Source organism: Cygnus atratus, chromosome 9 (genome assembly GCF_013377495.2).
Source record: "Cygnus atratus isolate AKBS03 ecotype Queensland, Australia chromosome 9, CAtr_DNAZoo_HiC_assembly, whole genome shotgun sequence".
Classification (NCBI taxonomy): Eukaryota; Metazoa; Chordata; class Aves; order Anseriformes; family Anatidae; genus Cygnus; species Cygnus atratus.
Genome location: NC_066370.1, coordinates 3,338,304 through 3,362,351, shown reverse-complemented (window position 1 = coordinate 3,362,351; position 24,048 = coordinate 3,338,304). Strand labels below are relative to the sequence as shown.

At 41.8% G+C, this 24,048-nt stretch overlaps 1 protein-coding gene across 2 annotated transcripts in view; it reads left to right on the top strand.

Moving 5' to 3' along the window:
• Positions 1-2,395: 2,395 nt before the first annotated feature.
• The window catches only part of AGFG1 (ArfGAP with FG repeats 1), a 36,009-nt gene continuing 14,356 nt past the window's right edge, over positions 2,396-24,048 (top strand). The window contains exons 1-5 of one of the 2 annotated variants that reach the window (XM_035544589.2): positions 2,396-2,944; positions 11,964-12,057; positions 22,316-22,431; positions 22,919-23,081; positions 23,572-23,728. In XM_035544589.2, coding sequence (XP_035400482.1) covers positions 2,778-2,944; positions 11,964-12,057; positions 22,316-22,431; positions 22,919-23,081; positions 23,572-23,728 — 697 coding nt within the window. In that variant the 5' untranslated portion in view covers positions 2,396-2,777. The remainder of the gene's footprint in view (positions 2,945-11,963; positions 12,058-22,315; positions 22,432-22,918; positions 23,082-23,571; positions 23,729-24,048) is intronic. The other variant, XM_035544590.2, reaches the window with a different exon arrangement.

Here is a 24,048-nt window from a genome sequence, read left to right as displayed (position 1 = left end):
TATTTTCCAAGGAAAAAAAACAACAACCAATGACAACAACAAAACTTGCCTTTTAACCTTTAAACTTTTTTTTTTCCTAAATTTAGCTCTTCTGCTTTAGGTCATTTAGGTCACTAGAAAATCTCCAATGTTAGCATGTCTCATAGAAGAAAAAAAACCACTTCTGAGTAACAAAAATATTAGCATTTCAGAGAAAAGTTAGAAATTAGACAAAAAAGATAGAATTTGGTCCTTATAAGACTGGAAATATTCCTTGTTTTCTTTAATAAATGTTTTTTAAGTATTTGTGACTATTTAGTGATGTAGTGATGTTTATTTTTCATTGTGAAAGGGTCCTGCCATCTGTATTAGAAATATTTCAGATCAGTACATTATACCCTGGATTATAGATTTAGGCCTGGTTGATCAGAGGAGTGGCTGGTACCCCAGAGGGCTGTGCTGCCATTCAGAGGGACAGGCTGGAGGGTTGGGCTGAGAGGAACCTCATGAAGTTCAACAAGGGCAAGTGCAGGGTCCTGCAGCTAGGGAGGAATAACCCCAAGCACCAGTACGGGCTGGGGGCTGACCTGCTGGAGTGCAGATCTGCAGAGAGGGACCTGAGAGCCCTGGTGGGCAGCAGGCTGACCAGGAGCCGGCAATGTGCCCTTGGGGCCAAGAAGGCCAACAGTGTCCTGGGCTGCATTTGGAAGTGTTGTCAGCAGGTCGAGGGAGGTGAGCCTGCCCCTCTGCTCAGCCCTGGTGAGGCCACACCCAGAGTATTGTGTCCAGTGCTGGGCTCCCCAAGACAAGAGGGACATGGAGCTACTGGAGCGAGTCCAGAGGAGGGCCATTAGAGAACTGGAGCAACCGTCGTATGAGGACAGACTGGGAGAGCTGGGCCTGTTTAGCCCAGAAAAGAGAAGACTGAGGGGAGACCTCATCAATGTGTATAAATATCTGAGGGGAGGGTGTCGAGAGGATGGAGCTGGTCTCTTTTCAGTTGTGCCCAGTGACAGGACGAGAGGCAACAGGCACAAACTGAAGCACAGGAGGTTCCGGCTGAATACGAGGGGGCACTTCGTTACTGTGAGGTGACAGAGCACTGGGACAGGCTGCCCTGAGAGGTTGTGGGGTCTCCTCCTCTGGAGATATTCACCCGCCTGGATGCCCTCCTGCGCAATGTGCTCTAGGTGATCCTGCTCAGGAGGGGGGTTGGACCAGATGATCTTCAGAGGTCCCTTCCAACCTCGGCCATTTGGCTATTCCGTGATTCTGTGATCAACTCATGTAAATGAGCAAGTCCAGAGAAATCAGAGAAATGCCAAATTACTGATGCTGAAAACCTAGGGTGGTTTGTTTTTTTTTTTTTTGGAACTAAACCCCCACCAAACTATGAGGAAAACACAATCTATGAGGAAAATACAGTAGATCAGATCTGGCTTCTACAAGTCAGTGCTAACACATACTGACGTCAAGGGTGCAAGATTTGACCGTAAATAAACAGTACAGGGAATCATTAAACCTTAAAAGATTTTAATCACTTGTAGTGTTGCTAGGTGGTTCTGCAAATTGAATCACCAAATAATACATGTATAATAAATTAGATTGGATATTTTTCTTTGAAAGTATTTTGTACTCTGTTGGAAAGGGCATTCCTTTAGACACCTTTATGGATAACAAACACTATTTTGTAGATTAGTGGTAGGTCTGAACTCAAGCCAGAGCCAAGGATTCCTCAAGGATATCAGTAAATATATGTGACTTAACTCATTTTATTCCCTTTTAAGGGGAAAGTGTCCAGTCGGACATATTCACAACGGGAACCTGGGTACCTTTGATGGCAGTCACAAGGAAACCAACATAGATATCAATGTTCCCAAAGTTGTCTTGTGAAAATCACAACAATTTTCCCTGAGCCCCTGTGAAGCACTACAGGGCAGTCAGTCCCTGGGGTCCCACCACAGCAGGTGTGGAAGCCATCTCCTCAAGGCATTTCCAGCCCAGGACGGACGCCAAAGCCTTGAACCTCCCACATGGTCACCTTCACCTCAGCCGGCCCCTTCATGACCCTCCATGACAGAAATTTCACACTTTTGCTAAACGAGGGCAACTTAGAGGGCTGGCGGGAGCGGTGTGGCAAGGTAACATTTTCCTCATTTAGGGCGGAATTCGGCGTCCGGCCCGAGCCCGCCTTCCCCACACGGGGCTGAGGAGCGTGTGGAGGAGGGCGGCGGGCGCGGGGCGAAGGCGGTGCGGGGGGCGAAGCCTCCATTTCGCGGAGCTTTTTGCACCGACGCTCGCTATGGAGCTGCCCTGTCCGCTCTCCCACCACGGGTCACGCAGCCCCGGTGGCTGCGGGAGCACCTCCTCCCCTCCTCGGCGGGCGGAGGGAGGGAGAGGATGCGTCCTCCCGGTCGACAGAGGGCGCTGCCGCCGACGAGCCCGCTCGGCTCCGCCGCTCCGCCGCCGCCGCCATCTCCTTCTCTGATCTCATAAAGGTGTCGCGCAGGTTCCGCCCGGGCTCGTCATTCAGCCGCCCCGGGCCTGGCGCCGCCGCCGCCGGCCTCCTCCGCGCCGCCGTTCCCTTCCCCTCCCCTCCATCCCTCCCCGCCCTCCCGCCGGGCTGCGCTCCCTCCCCGGCTCATCGGCTGCCCTGCCCGCCCCTTCCTCCTCTTCCTTCTCCCCCTTCTGCCCGCCCCGGTCCCTTTCTCCCGCCGGCCGGGCCCCGGAGCGCCGGCGCCGTCGGGGTGTGAGCGGGTCCCGGCGCCGTGCCGGGCCGTCCCCTGGCCGGCGGGGCCATGGCCGCCAGCGCCAAGCGGAAGCAGGAGGAGAAGCACCTGAAGCTGCTGCGGGAGATGAGCAGCCTGCCGCCCAACCGCAAGTGCTTCGACTGCGATCAGCGCGGCCCCACCTACACCGACATGACGGTGGGCAGCTTCGTGTGCACCTCCTGCTCCGGCATCCTGTGAGTGAGGGGGGCGGCGGAGGGCTCGGGGGGTGGCGGGGGGGCGAGCTGGGGCCGCCCCGGCCCTGCTTTGCCCCCTGGGGCTGCCCAGCTTCGTCCCGGGGGGCCTGGGAGGGGGACGGCAGTGAGGACAGCCTGGTGGAAGGCGCTGAAGGTGCGGTTAAATATTTTTGGGGGGATACTTATGGGAAGAGAGGGGACGCGTGGCCCAGCGGTCGGCTTCGTGGCAGTGTTAGGGTCTGGGGGCTAACACCGTCGGGAGCACCGAGTGGTGGTGTTGAGGAATCTCACTTGGATGCTGAATCCCGGGTCTAGCCTTTCATGTATCAAATTATGCCTGCCACAAGTTTGTAAGACAACTCTTTACGCTCCAGCTAAAAGGATAATCTCCAGGCTTAGCAGTTCAACATGATCAGGAAGAAGTAGTGGATTTTTTTTTTTGAAAGTCTTACTCTTGCTTCATACAAACTTTATATATGAACCTTAAAAAGGGATTGGCTCTGATAAAGCAGATTGCATTTTTCCTGTTCCTCATTCCTGCATGGGCCTCCCACCACTCCTCCCTTTTCCACCCTTCCTCCTCTGAGGAGCATGTATGAAACAAGAACAGTTGGGATCAGTGAGGTCAGGATTTCAGTTTATATCTGTAGGATGCTGGTTGTATATAAGTAATTGGAGAAAAAGCCTCCTGTCTTCAGTGTTACTGCTCGCTTAGCTAAGTCTGTTTGCTTGCTGGTGTTTCTGTGGCATTGTGTGTGTGGAATGGAGTAGAGTCAAAGAAGTGGCCCAAGTAATAAGTAGTGTGTCAAAGGATCCCGATTGTTTGTAAAGGTTTTAGTTCATAAAACGCACACAAGAGCCTGAACTAATTTCTGTCCCTTACTAAGAAAGACTGACTATGTACCCTACCCCACACAGGTCTTCCAAGTAGTCTGCTCTTTTAGAACAAAGTTGCTAATTACAGTGAGGTTCGAAACAAAGCAACCATGTTCGTTCTGTGCTGAATTTACATGGAACAAGCCGCCTTTTATGCTAGGCAGCTAATTAGACTTGTTTTTTTTCTTCTACTTTGTGTAGACTTCTGAACAGGCTTGATGCAAATACAGAAAATGCATTCAGGTTGTGGAACTGAAGAGTCTCCGTTTTTGACATGTACATGGCACTTAATCAGCCAGCCCAGGCTATTGTTTGCTATGTTAGCAAACTGTTATTTGTGCTGGCATGTGAAACTATTTTAAGCTACTGCACAGAGCTTATTTAATGGTTGCACATGTTCTTACTGGTTAAACTAACAGCATGACAAAACTGCTATATGAGAATATTCTCGTTTATTTTTCAGGCAGGGGTCCTAATCTTAATAGACAAATATATCATGTGTGTTGCTGAGGTGTTTAAGACAGGTTCAAGAGGTTTTTTTTCCTCCTATCTGTTAGCTGCGATGTATGGCCCACGGAAGTCCATAGTCCAATTTACAGTAACATAAAGGATGCACGTGCAATGAAACAGGTAGTAAGCAAGGAACAGCTGTCACTTGCTGTTAGGTTGGCCATCATTTGGATGCTACTGTGCTTAAAGAAAGTAGGGCTTTTTTCTGAAAGACATTTCTTATGTTATTCTAATATAACGCATATAGCTCTCTTATTCTAAATATACAGTGTGTGTGTGTGTATGTATATATATATGTATATATATATATATATATATATATATATAAATCTATGCTTAAAGTTGATGTAAATGACTATGAAGAGTACTTAAAACTTTCTCCTGAAGTAAAATTTGGCTCCTTCTCTCATAATGACTTAGTAATGCTTTCATAAATGGTGCATGCAAGATCTCATGTACTGGTTAAAGCGTTAGACCCTAGGTGATGGGATATTTTCTTAATAATGAGACTTAGAGATAGGTGAGGTCTGCTTCACTACCAGAAACTGCTATTTGTAACACTTCAGTTAGAATAGCCATTTGTACAACTTATTTCCAAATGCCTAATGTAGATTTCCACGGTGGAGGAACCATGTAATGGTAAAAGTGTGGAAGTACTGCTGCCTCTGTCGTCCTTAATGGTTGTTTGCATTCTACCTCATAACACTTGTTTTACTGTAAGGCTTTAATATTATTATTACTTTGTCTTGTTTGTATGCTATGTGAATGACTTGCACTGCTTCCTGTTTCAATTAATTTTTTTCTAGCCTGGTACAGGAAGTATTCTTAGAGTCAAGTAGACTGTCTCTCAAGTATAAGGTGTAGTGCAAAACTCATACATTAACAAGTTTCCTTCAGAAAGGTGCTCAGTTAGTTATAATAAACAGTTGCTAACATCAATGTGATCTTGGATAGGCACCTTGTTCTTGGTACAGTCAGCTCTAAACTTTTGAGATTCGATGTCTGACTAGGTTTTTTGCAGGTTTTCCGAGGTGTTCATTCATTGTCCTGGTAAGGACAATCTGTTAAAACCCCAAATCTTCATTTGGGATCCATTATTAATTTCTACTAACAATTCTGTGTATAGAAAGAGAGTGACGCCTTATTACTAGATAGACTAGACTAGATTACACCGCTTTCCCAACTGCTCCCAAAATAGCCTGACTGGCTTGTTCAAATGCTGCTGAAAATGATGAAAAACTAGTGACTTGAAGATGATCTGTTTCTGATTTAAATGTTGAAAGTGAGTCTTGTCAACCTCCTTTGTTATGAATAACTAACTTGTTTCCTATAATATGAAAGGGCTTGGATTTTTCCTACAGATTGGGTTTACCAGAACAAAGGCTGAGCTGTGCAAAATGGAGCCTGCATGGTCATGCATAGTGGTGTGGATAGCGGCTCTGCTTGTCCCCTGTGTTCAAGCTCTCTTTATGTGGAAAGAAAGCATGCTACGTCACGGAAGCTGTGCTGAATTCTGCCTTTTGGTGTTGGACAAGAATGTAGGATGTGTAGAAATACGCACGTCATGTTTTTTTCCCCCAAGTGGGAGAAAGTGCTGTGCAGGAGCAGTCTCATCAGGTCAAGGGTTACGATAGTGCCAAGTCAGAAGGCTTCCCCTTATGATGTCAGGGTTGGCAGAAGGGTTCTTTTCATTTGACAGAGGTCCTTTGGTTCAAAGGATGATGCTAGTAGTGACGTCTTCTGTGTTTTTGGATGCTACTGTGTATTCTGCTGACAGGGATGTCCTCTTTGTCATAGTCTAATGCTTCTTTGACTTAATTTTCAGCTTCCTTCTGTACCTCTCCTGGTCATCTTAATTCGTGAAAACTAGGAGTAGGATGATTACATTCTTGAATGAAAAAAAAATCCTGTTTGATTATGAGCTTACTTCCCCAAATTTTGTAGTGTACAAACTTCTGATGTAACATTGCCTGGAAAGAGGCATGTGTATTACCTGCTGGTGTGATAACTGGGACTCCCCTTCTCCCCTTCCTCCCCCCGGTACCCCTCTTCACCCCTTCCCCTCCAACCCTCTGGGTGCTTTCCCATTCAGATGGTTGCACTTCGGGCTTGTGTTAGGAAGGAGCAACCAAGAATATTCAGAACACGTTGTTACTGTGGGGAATGATAAAGCTTTTTTTATGTAACTTCTTACAATTATTGGATGATGTGGCCTTCTGTTGGCTGCTTATAGTATTCCTAGTTGAAATTTTAAATTTTTCTGGCTAAGGGACTTCTGTATCAGCCAGATTAGTGTGTTTGGCCAATACCAGGAACAAACTCAGCAATAAATCTTTGTGTAATGGCTGTGATTTACTGTTCCTTTCCCCAGAAGAATTTCTGCAGAAATTAAAATTGTCTAAATAAGTGGTGTTAGAGTGAAGGTGATGCTCTCTGTGTTGGCATTGTTTTCCAGGACTTTTCTGAGCATGTCCCTAAGAAAAAAAAAAGCTCTGAGTTATGTGTATGTGTATGTATATTTCATTTTTTCTTCAGTGTCTTGGCTGGAAAGCTAAGGAAATGTCTATGCCACAATAAATACTATGCAGTCTAGAAAGGATTTATTTTCCAAGAAATAGGTTAAATTAATCTTGACTGTGTATGTAAGCCTTCGGCTCTTAAAATATAAAGTGAGCTCGTGAGGCTGTGGAGGGTCTCCAGGGAAGTCCCCAGGTATGAGGAATGGCCATTACTGCTTTTTGCTAATAACAATAACACAGAAATAACAATGAATGTGGTGACACTGGCTTTCCTAAACTTGTTCTCTAGGCACTTGGGGATGTAGGTGCTCTCTGCTGGCTTGGTGTTTGCTATCTCTCAGTTACTTCCTGCTTCCTAGAGGGTCAGAGTTTGCTGGCTTAGACTTGAGGTCATGTTAGGATCTGACACAGGGTGACATTAACGGTGGTGAGTAGCCATCTGTCCCCTGTCCTCCCATGGGAGTGACCCTCTAACCCAGCAAAGCCCACTTACTGTGTGTGCTTCTTGTGTGTGTCCAGCCCTGGCCAGTGTTCTCTGAAACTGCTGACGTTTGTTTGCAATGAACACAGAAAAGGCTGTTCCACCAACAAGCACAAGTTCAACCATAATTGGCTACCGAATTGTTAGTAACAAATGCTCACTGACAGTGTTTTGAATGTTTAACGTTTAAATTATCGGACTGCACAACCTTGTGCCAGCAGTCTTGAAGTTTCCTTCATAAAAGCACGTGTTTTAACAGTATCCCTGAAGAAGAGCCATGCCTGTGGTCTCTGTAGCCTCCCGGCTGGTGGGCTGTGTCACTGGCAGCGTGGACTGAGTCAGTGGAGGATATTCTCCCAGCTGGAAGTGCTGGTCACGGCGCTGTCCCCCAGAAATACCCCATTTTGAGTATGAAGCTTGCACTGGTGAGTGGGCTCTCAGTGTGGGATGCTGCAGCGATGGCGTGCCGGATGCGCAGCCTGGCAGGAGCCGTCTGACTCAGCCACCTTCCCGAGCGCCGCTCGGGGGTGGCTGCGGTCTGGGGAAAGTGCTGCGGTGGCAGCTGCTGCATGGTGTCCTCGGGAGCCCGGTAACAGAAAGGAGTAACTGGTACCGCTGCACCCCTGCGGGTTACAAATATTTGTTCAGGGTCAGTTTGAGTTTAGTCATTACTAAAGGATTATAATCAATTTTTTTCTGCTGTTAAACAAGGAATACTGTCGAGCACTAGAACTGTGCAAAGCACTTGTCAAATGCATAGAACAGTGAAGCAAGCGTAAGATAAATTTTTTTCATATAGAAAAGGGGGGTCCTTAATTCCTCATAAAGCATAATTGTACTTGGCTGCCTACCAGTAAGCTTCCTCTGCATGTAGATGAGTTGTTAGTGAATCATCTGGGTCATCAAATGATTTCTGTATGTAAGGAAGGGTAAAATATCATAGGATTTGTGAAGCAAGAGGAGCTTCAGTACTTAGGTTTTCTGTTTTGAGCTCTAATTTGTAAATACAACTGCGCTGTATTAGAGAGGTTCTAGTCAGTTCATGAGTATCGGGTGCTTGAAGTGGCTCATCCTAGTTGAAAATCATAAAAGTTTTTAAGCTGTTCCGATTGTAGGCTCTAAGTGATTTATCTAAGAAAGTTTATGCATATGCTTCGGGTTGTATTTCCATGCTGAGCAATACAGCCTCTTGGATTGAACCCTTTGTTCCAGTCTGATTTCATACACAGTTTAGTGTAAGAGGAGGCTTTTTGTAGGTTTCCTCCCACCCCTTGCCATCTTATATATAAGAATTGCTTGTATGTATAATAATGCAGCTTGATAGTTAGCTAGTTAGCTTTGCATTTCTGGCCACTAAGGTTCAAGATTTCCCACTTCAGTGGCTCACTGGTACGGTGACGTGCTCTCTGTCATCGTGCGAGGCATCTGGTGCTTCTGTGGTGGGACCTGACCTTTAGGGACGGGGCATACTTGCCTCCTTTAGCAGGAGAGTGGAAAAGAAATGAGAATTCACCTCAATCACACATCATGGATGTAATCTGTAAATACAGATTATACAGATCTGGGATTTTATAACCTGAACTTCAAAACCATATATCTTGCACTGGCAAGAGAGGACTATTGGAAGCCTTGTGTTAGGGTAAGCTGTTCTAGTCAAGGCTTTAAATATGCCTGGTGCAGCTGCTTAACACAACTGACAGTGGGTGTTTGCTCCTGTAAAAAGCCATTAAGAGCCCTGATAAATCAATGTAGGTACATGTGTTTTCCTGGTTAAATAATGTGTGCAGTGCTTTTAAGTTGCAAGCATGGGTACAATATAGCACTTAATCCATATTTGTTGTAAATGTGAATTCCCAGCAGAAGATCGTGTGGAAACTTAGATATTCTGCTTGTGCTGAGTAACATGTGGAATAGCTCTAGCTTTTAAAATAGTTATGAACATTTTTATGGGTATCTTCCTTAATATGAGGAGAGTAAATTGACCAGACTAAGGTAGACAGAACCACTTCATATTTGGTGTAAAAGCAAGACACATTGTTATATAATATTTTGCAGCAAATATTATATATTTGCTGTAGCGAGGCAGGGATTGGTCTAGTCTCCCACATGCCTGGTGACAGGACGAGGGGGAATGGGCTAACGTTGCCCCAGGGGAGGTTTAGGTTGGATATTAGGAGGAACTTCTTTACTGAAAGGGTTGTTAGGCATTGGAATGGGCTGCCCAGGGAAGTGGTTGAGTCACCATCCCTGGAGGTCTTTAAGAGACATTTGGATGTAGCCCTTAGTGATGTGGTTTAGTGAAGGACTTGTTAGTGTCAGGTCAGAGGTTGGACTGGGTGATCTTGGAGGTCTCTTCCAACCTAGACGATTCTGTGATGTGAGGAGCATATTTCTGTGAAACGTAAAGCGGATACCACCTTCGTTTCTATGCTGTCATTTAATGCGATTCTACAGTGTGACTTAGTGAGAAGTAGTTATTCCCTTGCATGCATGGGGCAAGAAGTTGTATTTAAAGAAAAAGCCAAACAAAACCTGCAAACATCCTTATACCAGCAGTGGCTCTGAAGTGATGTATAATTGCATTGAAGTTGTAGATTTTTTTAAAAAAATTTGCATAATCTTAAAATGAATATTTACTTCAAAAATTTTAGGTAATACTACAGTATTTTCATGTGGTGTTTATTTGTGAAATAAATGTGGATTTGGCTTAAAATTTGGTAAAATAAGTTAAATTTATTTCAATTTAATGTGGCATTTAGACATCTTAAGATAAGCAGTTCACTTGGTGAAGCTTGATCCGAATAGACAAACCAGCTTGAAAGCTCTCACAAAGTTTAATAAAACTTCCTCTGCCTTCTTGCTGAGGTACTAAACCATGGAGTCCAATTTTAGACAGTCAGGTTTGAAGAATTTGCTTAAGCAAATAGCATTCTGTAAAACTAATTCTCATCTATCAGTAGATTCACATATGACTTTTGCGTTTAAGGTCCTTTTAAGTTCATTGTATGTCTTAGCAAGATACAATGAATTGTTTATTTTTATTCAAGTATTTCAAATGGGGTGTCTTAAATCTGCTTCTTTTAATATGAAGCTTAAACTAAAATGTCCTGCTTATTGTTCTTATCAGTATCCAACTTTAATTAAACTGAACTGTGGAAACAAAGGTGTTTTGTAAACACAGGGTCAGAGTTGTCCTCTTACAGGTACAGTGGATTTATGCATCAAGGTGAAATTGCAAGCTAAAATCACAATAGTGTTTTTTTTTTGTTACACTTAAATAGAAACTCAGAGCTAAAAATTTCTCTTTAAAACTTGAGTATAAAGGTTAGGATCTTTTAATACTTGGAACATCAGATTTGCAATGCACTGTTTTGATGAATAACAATTACAGTGTTCCTGGAATAATCATGAAGTTAAAGAAAACTTAAATCTTAAATTAGTTGTCAGTGATTTCTATTCCTAAAGGCAATCTGAACCAAATTTATTATTAATGCTAAGTAGCAGATAGAAGCAATAAAGCTAACTCGTATCAGCTGATTTGGTAGCAGTGTGCTAGCCCTGTACTACATTCCTGGAAAGGTTTTCCAAGCTTTTCTTCTGGAAACTTCCTTCTCACATACATAACACATTCTTTGAAATCTCATAGTCACCTTTTCTTTAAGGTGATATGACAAGAATCAAGACTTGATGAACCTGACCGTTAAGCTGACAGCTGTGCTACCTAAGTTAGTGTCTCCGTTGTTTGGTGCATGTGGGATGTAATGTCCTTGTTGCCACTGAGCAAAAACACGGTGTGATTTCAATTGCAAGTATTTGCAGGCAAAAGCAGTAGCTAGCATGTACTTAAGGAAAAAGCTTTTTCTTCTGAAGCTTTGTCTTATACTCACACAGTTGTACTCACAAGATTTTTCTCTATGCTTGTAGCTTTTGACTGAACTGGGTTTGACAATATTAGGTTTTGGCAACAAAATTGACTTGACTTGCTACTAGTCCTGCTGCAGCAGTCTGTGGATGTGAGGATGGTGCCAGTTTCTGCTGAAGGCAGAGCCACTGAATTTTGAGCTATTGCGCTAATAATGTTTGTTCTTGTTTGAGAGCACAGTAAAAATGGCAGCTTTTTTCTTCAGTTGCTGTTACTTGCGTAGTGTTCAGGAGGAGGAAGACAACAGACCTGTGGCAGAGGAGCGAAAAATAAACTAGAAAAAAGTGCTGAGAGGAGACAGGAAGCAAAGGTGAAAGTGGGAGGAAAAGAGTCTGAGCTGGTGAGTTTAGTTGGCAGAAATGTAGTGGTTAAGTAGAAGTACTAGTAGGAGTAGGTTGAACCAAGAGAAGAGCTGGAGGGAAAGAAAAACTGTTGAAGGAGCCCAAGATTCAGAGATGAAAGAAGAAAAGCTGAACAAGTCTGGGGAAGCAGGTTAAGATTTCAAAAAAATTGAAGTTTAATGTGTTCATAAAGCTGCATAAAAAGGGGCAGTTAGCATGTGCAACACTGGTCTCCTCTGAAATTCCATTATTAGATTTTTGCTTTCTGAATGCTATTTTGGGGTAGGCTGACTTTTCGTTATGTTAAAAGTGATTGTGTGATGACAGACTTCCTGAATACTGACTAAATACTACTTGCTTCTTCTTTTAGACGGGGCTTGAATCCTCCCCACAGAGTGAAGTCAATTTCAATGACTACTTTCACACAACAGGAAATAGAATTTCTGCAGAAACATGGAAATGAAGTAAGTATTCATTACAGAGTACCAAGTGATGGACACTTTTTAAATATTCAACTTTAGTACTTAAAGCTTGAGCTTTTTTTGAAGCCAAAGGTAGACGAGTCTTTTGAAGCCAAGTTCACTGGATGGGATATCTTTTTAAAAAGAAAAAAAAACTCATTTCACTTAGGTAGCTGATCAATATTGTGTGTTATTGCCCAACACAGACGACCTAGGTTCACATGATCAGTGCTTCTGAGTGGGGCTTTCTTTTGCTTTTGCGTAAGGCAGTATGCATCCGACTCCACTTTTCCTCTGGAAGCCTAGACCTTTAGGCTGACTGCAGCAGTATTTCCTGGAAGAGTCAATGGTGACGAAAATAATTTTGTTGCCTGTAGCTGTATTTCTATTGAGTAGGTGTCAGTCTTCCAGCAGTTTCAACAGCCTCTTTCTTTAATGAAAATATATCAATATTTTGAAGGTCCTTAAAGAGAGGAAGGAAAGGGAGAAATCCTTTTTCCTCTAAGGATTAGATAAGAGGCAACTGTATGTTTAGAGTGGCTTGGGCAGCTTTGAAGAGAGGAAGTTCCAGTGTACTGCTCTTTTTCTTTGTAATAGATGAAAACTAAATCTGAGGTGAATGTTGAGTTGCCTCTATGGAGATGTGTGGAGCATGTAAACCCTGGTTGTGGCTACTAATGTCTTCAATTTGAGGAAGAAGTTTGTCTTTTAATATGCTATAATATGAAGTTACAGTATATGAAAATTATTGGAGGCAACTCGTTCTTCTAATCCAAATACAGAAAAGGTTCTTTTTTATTTTTGATTGGATCTGTATTTTGGTTAGTAGAATTATTGATTGTAGGCTGTGGAGTATCTTACTAACAAGTTGTTGTGAAGCTTGGTGGGGGTAAAGCCCGTCCTTATTTAAAATGCTGATACTTAACTTTCTTAAACTTAGCCCTGTTTGTAACTGTCTGCTTTAAGAATGAGATAGAAATAGCAGCTTCTTTTTCTGTCCTAGCAAATATGTTGTTTGTTGAAATGACTGTTAGTGGACGATTATTCTAGACAAAGCTGGAACAAGGTCAAAACTTCTCCAGACACTACAAATTTTTGTCAGTGGTATTGACTAGTGTTTATTGAAATTTCTTTGGCATGGTAAAGCTGTGCAACATTGTATATGATAGAGTATGTTATTGATGCTTTGCATAAGGAGAGTCATAAAGAATCTTTTGGGGGTTTAGATGCCTTATGTAAGAATCTCTTCCTGTAAGATTTGACTGTGAACTCCAACATTGCTTTATTTCACAAGTGTATAGGAAAACATGAAAATGCATATGTGTATATGCAGAGGGGTGTGTGTATATATATATATGCACCTGCATCTGTTTTGATTTATTTCCGGAATCTGCAATGGCTACAGAATGTAACCATTTTTTTCCTCTGATCTGAAGTCTTAAGTGATCACTACTCAGGGTAGTTGTCCTTATAACAGACCTGACCACCCTTCAATCATACTGGTTTAGTTTATATATAATTATCAACATAAAAACACTTAGTGGATATCTGTAATGGTATAATATATGGTATATATATGGTATAATATGCTTCAAAAGTGGAGGTCTTTGTGTTCGTTGTAGTACTTATTATTGCCATACTTTCGTTAATGAGAGTGATTTAAATAAGCTACCTCATAAATAAGATGTGCTTCTGTACTTGCAGGTCATAGGTCTAAGGGGTGTTCAAATATTGGAGTGATACTATTTTAAACAGCATTAGAAGTTTAAAACCTAATTAAAAACACAATTTCACTTTGCTATGCTGTATGTTGCTGTAGTTAAATAGTAGCTTTCTTTTGTTGGTATTGGACTTTGGAATACTTCCCTGCAGATAAGATAAAGTATTGGGTAGATGAAGTTCATCTAGCCTTACAAAAAACTTTGTCTAGTTTGCTCTTCAACATAGATGTCTGTGTATATGATAAGCAACGAAACTTTCTGGGATTAATTTGTTCAGCCTGACGTGGACCTGACCAACATTTTAGAGATCAATGTGAAACAAAGTACAGCAACTAAATGCTGTTGTAACATTCAGTTGTTTAGTTCTGTGCCATTTGAAAAGGTTTTTTTTCCAATTTGGTATTTTTACCTTCTGTTTTTCTGTGGTGTGTTAAAATACTTCATTTCCACTTTGTCCACCTAGTCATTCTCCAATGTGGCCGGTACCTCTGTGGTAAGCTTTTTCCTGCTTCTGGATTGGTAGTTCGTGGTGTACTGCAGGGAATTTGTTCTCAGTAGAAAGGAGAATAGCAAGAAAGCATGTTAAACAAACCTTCCCTGAGATAAGGTAGGTAGTAAGGTGGTGAGTTCTTGGAGGAATTAGTTTTTCCACTGTCCTTCAGGGAGTTTTTTTGTAAGGTCAACGTATTGTGTGAGGCTGAAGTTCCCTTAAAAATTAAATGGTAACACTTTCTTAATTTCTGAAGTAGTAACTTTTCCCCAGTTGTCACAAATTGCCAGCTTTCCTGGCACACATGGCTAAAACCTTTACTAGAAGGCCTCCACAAAGGGATTACTTTGGGAAGAGGCTGTTCAGAGCAGCTTCTCTTCAGATGGGAGGTGCCACTTCCTTCCCTGTGTGTTTATCTGCAAGGAATGTCTTTTTAGCACAGGTGACTTCTTTGAGTTTTTACTTCAAGTTCAGATTTAAACCTTCTTACTGTGTTTGGAAAGGTCTGTATTTTGGTGTTGCTTAGTCATCTGCAGGTGTAAACAGACGTCTAGACTCTGGTTTTGCTGGTATTGGGGTTAGCTCACTTTTGCAGTAAGAATGGAGATCTCTTCATGCTTAGCTGCTTGAGATTAGTTTAACAGTGCTTAAATCGGTTTTAGTGCCAACCCTCCTGACTCTGGATAGCACCTGTTGTCCTGGTTTCAGCTGGGATAGAGTTACTTTGCTGTACGGTGCTGTGTTTTGGGTTTAGGATGAGAACAATGCTGATAACACACAGATGTGTTCGTTGTTGCAGAGCAGTGCTTATCCAAAGTCAAGGCCTTGCAGCCTCTCACAGTGTCCTGCCAGCGAGGAGGCTGGGGACGTGCAAAGAGCTGGGAGGGACACAGCCAGGACAGCCGACCCAAATGGGCCAAAGGGAGGTGTCACGCCATATGACATCGGGCTCAGTAATAAGGCTGGGGGAGCTGGCCGGGGGCTACTGCTGCTTGGGAACTGGCTGAGCATCAGTTGTACATGACTTGTTTTGTATATTTCTTTTTTTTCCCCATTCCCTTTTCTTTCCTATTAAACTGTCTTTACCTCAACCCACAAGTTTTACTGTTTTTTTTTCCCCGAAGTGTGTCCCCTGTCCCCCTGGAGGGCAGTGAGGGAATGGCTGTGTGCTGCCTGCCTGCTTCCCAGCTTGAACCGCACCACCTGTGCAAGTGTTTCTTGCTGGGTTCCTGCACTCTAGATTGCTGAAGATTTACAACTCCCGAACTAGTAGCAGCATGGGACTGGTTCAGAGCTGGTGCTTGGCCCAACCGGAATGTTTTCCTGGAATCTCCTTCGCTACGGAAAGTGGCCTAGAAACCTGGGAGTGGAAAGAATAGTACTAAGCTGGAGCTGATGAGTCCTGACAGCAGGAGCTGTGCAGTCAGGTGTCCTTGTAGTACATCCCTGGTTCTGTTAATACGCTAGAGAGAGATGTGAGCTGATTGTGTATGGACCGATGTCGTTGTTAGCAGGATTTGCCAGCTTGGACTCTGCTTATGAAAGCAGCTGGACCCAAACTGGCTTTGAAATCAGTATCCTGGCAGTATAAAATTCCTTAAACCTACAGAGATTAATGAATAATACTAACATCAGAAGTGCTGAACTGCTAAACAAAGCTCTAACTTGCTTACAGAAGGGAACTGTTTCCAAATCTTTCTTCCTGTGGTGAGTGTTATGTTTTGGAACATAGTTTTGGTGTGTAGTAATCTGTAGTTCTTTGCACTGTCAGCATTACAGTTGGTGCATAACTGAGGATATCGTCTTGGGGGGAGGAAGAAAGCTAATTTGACATCTACTGGGTTCCTGAGAGGTAATATCTCATTAGAGCTATTTAAACCAGACTGACATTTGTAATCTTCCTATGCAGTGCAGTGTCTGGGTCTAAACTAGAAGTGCTCTGTTATTGTAGGTCTTGCAGAGTGCTTTTTCTAGTTGAAGGACAGCTTCTGCTAGCAGAGGTACTTGCTCTGTCAGAGTTGCCTTGTTATGCTGCCTTCACAGCATAGAAGAGAAGGGTACTGCATGACTAAAAGCTTAGTTTTACTGGCCCAGCTGAATCTGTGTTATTCCTAACTAGCACAACTGTGCTAACAGGAGTTTCTGAAGTGTGGTGGCTCAATGCGTTGTGTAAGCAGAAGGCCTTTTGTCTCTCCCATATCCGCCTTCCCACACACTGGAGATCTGTATCAGTGAAGTAGTTATGACATGGTGAAGGGTTTGGTGGTTGAAATACATGGCACCAGAACAGAAGTAACTGAACTCTCCGATTCTCTCAGGCTTTCTGCAAAATGAGATGGATACTGCTGTTTTTTCTTTACTAGCAGTTTTTAGTGTGCCTTTCCTTTCCCGCCTCACAAGTCTATAACCCTACCACCAAGTATAACAACAATAAACCTACAGACAGGTAAATTTGCATTCCTCTTAGCCTTTGAGCCCTTCTGGAACTCCTGTAAGTATGGAATCCAACTAGGAGGATAGTTTTTAAACCAGAAGCTTTTCTGGTCAACTTTGTTTGGTCAACAAATGAATAGGCTGAGTTCTACGCAATGAATAGGATGAGTTCTGTAGTCCTCTGTGCCAAAGCTGAAAACAGGTGATTGCTCGGACCGTAGGACTGCAAACTGAAACGTTTATGGAAATCATGGTAGGTAAATACAGTTATTTTAGGAGTTTTTCCTGAAGTATAGACTCAGAGTAACCAATGGTATGAAGAGATATATAGGTGAAAACTTTATCATAACATACTGTATGCACTTGGCCCACTTTTTCCTTTCCATCATAAATTTAAGTTATGGCAACTCACAGTCTCTTCCTTAATACCTCCTGGGTTTTTAACTAGGTCAGGGTGAGTAGGTTGAAGCTGGTTGTGATTCTGTTTCCCTCATTGCTGCATGCTGTACTTACTGATCTAATTCTGAACTTCCCAGTACCTAGTTGCCAAATGTCTAATGACATTCCTTGCAGGTTTGAAGCTTGTTGGCAGAGAACAGATGCTGTTCTTCCCAAACCAGTTGGAAAAGAGTCCTCCTGAACTCTTAGATTTCATGAAGATAGCTATTCTGAATCTTGATTTCTGCTTATTGTCATGTGACAATATTTGCTTGTCTTTGCTGTATCTTATTTTGCAGCTCCCGTGATATTCACTGAGATATAGTGGAGGCAAGCAAAACTTAGTCTTGCTTCTGTCAACCCTTCAACAAAAGTAGACTTTCAAATACTGCATACACTTAATCATTGTGACTTCAATGCTGTCTTTTTTCTCACTGCATTGGTGAACCAGTGGGACATGGACTAATTATACTTTTCAGGGACAGTGGACAATGATTATGGATTGTTGGATATGTTCCACTGTTTCTAGGGGCTCCCACGTAACGTGAATGTTTACTCTTGGCTCCAACTGGCTAGGCTCTTCTCCTCTAAGCAGAGCATTTTGTTTAATAGAGCTTTGGTTATCAAAAGGAGGAGTATAGTCATGCATTTGGTGCATGAACAGAGCTTTTGAGCAGAGGCTTACTTGTGGTGCTGTTGTGAAAAGAATATTATTAATATTAAATGGCTGAACCAGTGTGCCCAAGAAGATGGGGTAAAGGAGGAGGATTTCAGAGAGCCGTAGAATTTTTAGGCCTGGTACCTTTATAGTAAAGTTGTGCAACTTTGTGATGAATTCAGGTGCTTCTTTATGTACTATCCATAAAAGCAAAGGAGTAAGTAATTCTGTTATAATGGAGTTATGGAAGTACCATCATGAAACCTGGGCAGGAGCATTTTGTTAATCAGCCCTGCAAGTCTGGTTAATGTATGAAGCAGGTATTCTAAAATACATGCTTTTTGGAATATCAAATGCAAATTTCTCAAAGCATGTAATTTTTGTTTCTTTTTATAATTATTTTGTTGTTTTTTCTCTTGTACTAAGTTTGTATTTAAAAGCTAAGAAAACTTCGTGACTAATAGAGCAACTGGTCTCCTAAAGCTCGTCTTTGTGCAGATTTATGTGCCCTTTACCAGCTCTTTGTACCTTTGTTCCATGTCTTGGAGGTAATGCCTGGGCATGAGTCAGCACCTGCTGGGAATGGCTGTGTGCTGATTTGTTCAGGTGCCTTGGCCATGCAGCTGTCAGGCCAGATAGAGCAAAGAACTGAAGCTCACACTGAAGTAATGTCAACTGAAGTTGCTGATTTGATTTTATGCTTTTCCACTGGATTTTTTTTTTTAACAATTAATCTTGTGTTATCTCAGGTACTGTCACGTTCAGGTAGTGGATTTAAAAGTTGTGATTAGTGGGAAGTAACTAGGGTACCAAAGATGTAGATGCTGAATGATCATTCCCTACCATAATTTAACAGTAAGTTGTGTGGCATTAAAAAAAAAAAACAATGCAGTTCCTTGATCTTTCTTGTAAGACTGTCTTTTAAATATCTTTGAAATAGTGTCATGATCTGGTCAGTAAAAATATGCACATTTCTTACTTTGCACCACCTGTAAGCATCTAGTTAGCTGTCTATTACCTAGTTATCTAGCTATTATGTTAGCTATCTACCTAGTACTGTTAGCTATCTTTCTATAATCTTAAAATAAGAAGTCAGTATTTCAAAATACACCTATACAATGAGCATGCTGACCACAATATTTCCTTGTATTTTAATTTCCAATTTTGATTTCATCTTATAATACTGCACAGCATACTGCCATTTGCTTTTTTTGTAGATAGCTGAATATTGTGTATTAGGGCTCACTTGAAGCATAATCAATGCATTATTGTGGATCCCTGTCAAGTCAGATGATAGTAACAAAAGTATAGCCAGAAAGAGCGTACAGGTCACCAGCAAGCAAGTAAAGACAAGAGGCCTTTATTGTGTTCTGAATGCTTGCTTGGAACGGCTGCTGATGTTCAAAGCATTGGGTGGTACTTCATACAGAAATAGACAAAACTGTGCCTTTTATTAGTTCCTTGGGTGATGATAAAGCTTTCTAAAACTTGGCTTTCTAAAGAACGTTTTCTTTATAAGACTTCTAAGAAATTACATTTACTCTTCTATGAATGCTTTATGTAAAGGAACTTGTATGAAATGTAACTTGCATCTCTGGTGCGCAGAAGTAAATGTTTTAGACAGTATTTGTATGGCTACCGCTGTCAAGCTGCTTATTAAAGTGAGCACTGCTTGCTGAAGAGTGTGAGGCTGTGTGGGTTCTGCTGCCTGGTGGCTGCATCTTGCAGTTTCACCCTTGCTCATTAGTAATGCTTTTCTCTCTGCTTCCAGTAACAGAACCAACAAAGAATGCCTGTCAGGTTTAAATAAGCTATTATAGTGACTTAAGACATTTCAGTTAGTGCTTTTGTGTTTAGCTATTTAGAAGAAAGGAGTTGCTCCAGGAAATGTTTTTGGAAGCTTCCTTTGTGATGGTTAAATATGCAAGAACCCACATGTTTAAGATGCTTGCATCAAGTATCATTTTAAAACAATGGATTTGGGCAGTACAGTCCTCCTTATTACCTGTTTGCATACTCACAGAGCTGATACCTACTCTAGCTCTATAGCTGGTAGTGACCTCAAGTCACACATCATCTCACTTTCCGGTTTCTCCTAGAAATTGCCAGAAGGGCTTGAGACTTACCTGAGGTGGAGTTTGGTTTTTTGTTTCTTCTCTTGCCCACCCTCTGAGTGCTTAGGCACTTTACCTTTCTCCCTGTCTTCTGCTTCACCTTCAGCCTGAAGAAGTGGGTTGTGGTTTGACTGAGTTGGTGTCAGGGTGGGTTTCAGTGCTACCAGTGACATGGTAGTTGTGGTAAGTTTCTTTGATCTGACTTGGGTGATACAAGAAGGGGGAGGAATTTAATGGCCTGAAATGGGTAGGGAATGGGACCTCCTCTCTCACTCACTAGCTTATTTTAGGCTGGATGTAAACTGATCATCACTGTTCAGCCCTGGGTGTTTTTCTGCTGGGTGCAGGATGAAGCTGGGGCTTGTCCAAAATTAGGTACAGCTCTTCCTTTCCATCAGTGTTTCCTGATGTTCCTCTCAATATTACAGTGTGGGGGGGGAGGGCACAGCTCTGTAAATTCAGATACCAACTCCTGCTAACAGGTATTCTGTATTTAGCCATAAACAAGGCTTTTCTGCTCCTAGCAATCATCTGACTGCTAGTTGGTACAGTTACACTTACAAACCTGTGCACAGAAATACTACTGCTGGTCTGCATCAGAGCATCCCATGAATGTTGTGACTTTATACACCTTGTCGGTAAGGTAGGGCTTATGGTTGAGTGAAGGATTGTTATTGTTCATTTAAAGTAGTTTAGGACAGGCGCATGACTTCTTGACTGTCTGTAGCTTGCAACTTCTTCACATGAAGAAGTATTAAATAATTATTTTCCATTTCGTTCCGCCCACTAACAGACAGCAAATTGTGACTGTTTAACTTTGCAAACTCCAGTCAGCGTATGAAAGTTAACCCTTTTGTGGAGCATAGCTGCTGAACAAATGCTGTATAGTTTGTACTTCAGTTAAACTCCTCAATTACTAATGTTATTTTTTTAGATGAGTATTTAAATAATTCAGAGCTGTCCTTTGATTGCTAGATGTTTATCGTCGTTTGTATGATTGTTTATCATTGTTTATCATGTCATTTGTCCAGTAAACAATGAGACTATGGAGTGTGAGATATATACAAGCAGGCTAAATAAAACCAAGATGCAAAGGATAAAAAATACTTACACTGTCCAATCTGTATAATCCTAAGAAATCTTTGAAATGACGGCTAAGATCCATGCAATTTGACTACTGTGTTTGAAGACAGATTGCTACAAATTAGCTAGCTGCAGAAAGATTTATTTGTTCCCCCCCCCCCCTCCCCCCCCGCATTGTCCACCCCCAGAGTTAGTGCCTGTCTTGGGAAGGTGATTTAGTTTAAGTATCACAGCTGCTACCACAATTTGCCAACTTTCAGGGCAATCAGTTTATGCATAGGCCTGTCAGAGCATGTGCTTCCTCTGAAGGTCATGGGAGACAATGCTGAAAACCTGATACTGTAGAAGAGAACACTTGTAGGAGGCTTATGGACGGGATGGTCAGAACTATTTCAGAAAGGTTGTGGGAAGGAAGCACATACATCATAAAACCAGAACCTTTTTGACTCTGATTCTCTGGAGGAAACCTGTTCTAAAATGGCAGAGTCTGTTTTTAGAGGGTAGCTGATGTTTGGTGTATTGTTTGGATGCATATTCAGGTTAGGCATGGAGTGCTCTGAAGTGCTTAAGGAAAGCCTCATTTTAACAGTGTTACAACTCTTGTGTCTTGTTTGATTTTCAGAACAGTCACTTTTCCTCTCATTTTGGCTGGGAGTTGAAGCTGAAGGTACTAAGGGTTTTGCAATTGGTTCAACTTTTGCTGACTCACAACTGCGATGAGAAAATGAAAGCAGAGCGAGAGTAGTTCTTTTCCCTCTTCTCTCATACCCTCGCTAAAATTAAAAGTATATGATAGCAAAATGATCGCTAAAGTTCAGAGACAGCATCATAGTAAGAAAGACTGTTTAAAAAAAAGTTTCTATATCCAAATAGTGACTATAAATGTTAAAATTAAAATAGTTTAAGGCTTGCATCTGGTACTTAATGATGTGGCATATGGACTCTGTCAACGCAGTTTAAACCATGAAGTGCAGTTAATAGTTTGTATGCATTAGGTGAAGGAGAAGTGTCCTGAAGATCATCACAAGTAACAACTGGGTGCTTTGGCGCTTCATGAATGCATATTGCAAATATTTTGGAAAAGCAGTGTTTTCCAGTGAATGGATGTTAGGATTCACTTGCACTGCAGTGACAGATGGTCTCTCAACTTCAAGTATTTAGACCAGTACATGCTGCACCAGTCAGTTGTTACAGAAGCTAAGTCTGGAAGAATATATTTGCACCCATGCACTTTTTAATCCTTTGATATACTAGCAATCGTAAACTTGAATAGGTTTTGAATTAAGATATTTTCTGTGATTAATCAGTCCTTTTTTTATACAAGGTATGCAAACAGATTTGGCTAGGACTATTTGATGATAGATCATCAGCAATTCCAGACTTCAGAGATCCACAGAAAGTAAAGGAATTTCTACAGGAAAAATATGAGAAGAAAAGATGGTAAGACAGCTTTACAATTCATAAAGTTTGCTTCTGACCAGAAGGAAAGAGTGACTGATGTTATCCTTGTTCTTGAGCGTGCTTTCCTTTTTGTATGCTCTTTGGACTAGATTGCATGGCTCTCTAAGGTAAAAATGATTTTTGGACTTCATTCATAGTTCCTGCAGGAAGCAGAGAAGACATTGATGACATCACCTTAAGCCATTTCTGTTTCAGTAGCAATGTGAAGTATGAGTCCTGCAGGTTTTTATTAAGGTGTAGAAGACAATGGGTGGTTTGTATTAAAAAAGCATTGTAGTCCATTTAAAAATCTGTCATTTAAATCCTAGGTATTTTTGCAAACTAAAGTACTGATAATTTATTGCAGGCCTAGTGGTTAAAATAGCAAAGCTGAGATCTACCAGTATCCATGCTTCAGCCTTGTATGTGTTGGGCAGAGGTTTTCATGCTAAACTTATAAAAAAAACAATTGCTCTTTTGAATGTAGGTATGTTCCTCCAGAGCAAGCAAAGGTGGTGGCGTCAGTCCATGCGTCCATATCGGGGTCTTCTGCTAGTAGTACAAGCAGCACACCTGAGGTGAAGCCCCTCAAATCTCTCCTGGGAGAAGCTGCACCTGCACTGCACTTAAACAAGGGCACACCTAGCCAAGTGAGTACCTAATGACAGCTGAAGAGCTGTCAACTCCGGAGTGGACCTTTCACAGTAGAAATTTGCATCTTGCAGCCTTCTTATGAAACTCTTTATTTTCCCTGTACTGAATTTTAGAGACTTCAGAATGCAGTGAATAACCATTATCCAACTCGTAAAACAGCCTTATTGCTTGTGTTAGTACAATATTTGCAGTTTTACATGCATAATTTTGAAGCTGCTTGTTTATATACTGCTACTTTATTCTTCTAGGTCATTTTAATTCGAAAGCCTGCAGTGGCATTTCCTTAAATGCTGTCACAGTATCATAAAATAGAATATCTTCCTCCTACCGTAAGAGGAGGGTCTGTGCCATATACAGCATCTTAAACTTGAGGAATAAATGACCAGTTAAATACGCTTAGCATAGCCTTCTAGCATTTTGCAAAAGCCACTTTGGTAAAATATCAGGGTCTTTTTTTGTCTTATCTAATTGAAATGTTGTTTGTAGTCTCCTGTTGTAGTTCGATCTCAAGGACAGCAGCAACAAGAAAAGAAACAATTTGACCTCCTCAGTGACCTTGGCTCAGATATCTTTGCTGCTCCTGCTCCTCAGTCAACTGCAACAGCAAATTTTGCTAATTTTGCACACTTCAACAGTCATACAGGTGAGTATTCAGAGCAGTGTATCCTCTTTATATGTATAAAAAGTAGATTTAGTTTTTTATGACACTAGGCTACCCTTATGAATAAGGTATATCTAATTTCTGTGCCTTTAGAATGCTTTATCAGTCGAGATTTCCTTTCTACTTTTATAGAGAAGTGGAACACACATGCTGATAATCATGATTATTTTTTTTGGAGTGGGAGTTGCTATAGCTATTTTCTATATGTATGCATAGAATGTTTTCTGCCCACTACCAGAACTTTAAATTTTGTGGGAGAGAGTGAGAGGATGAGTAACCGAATATAGGGAGAAGCTGATATT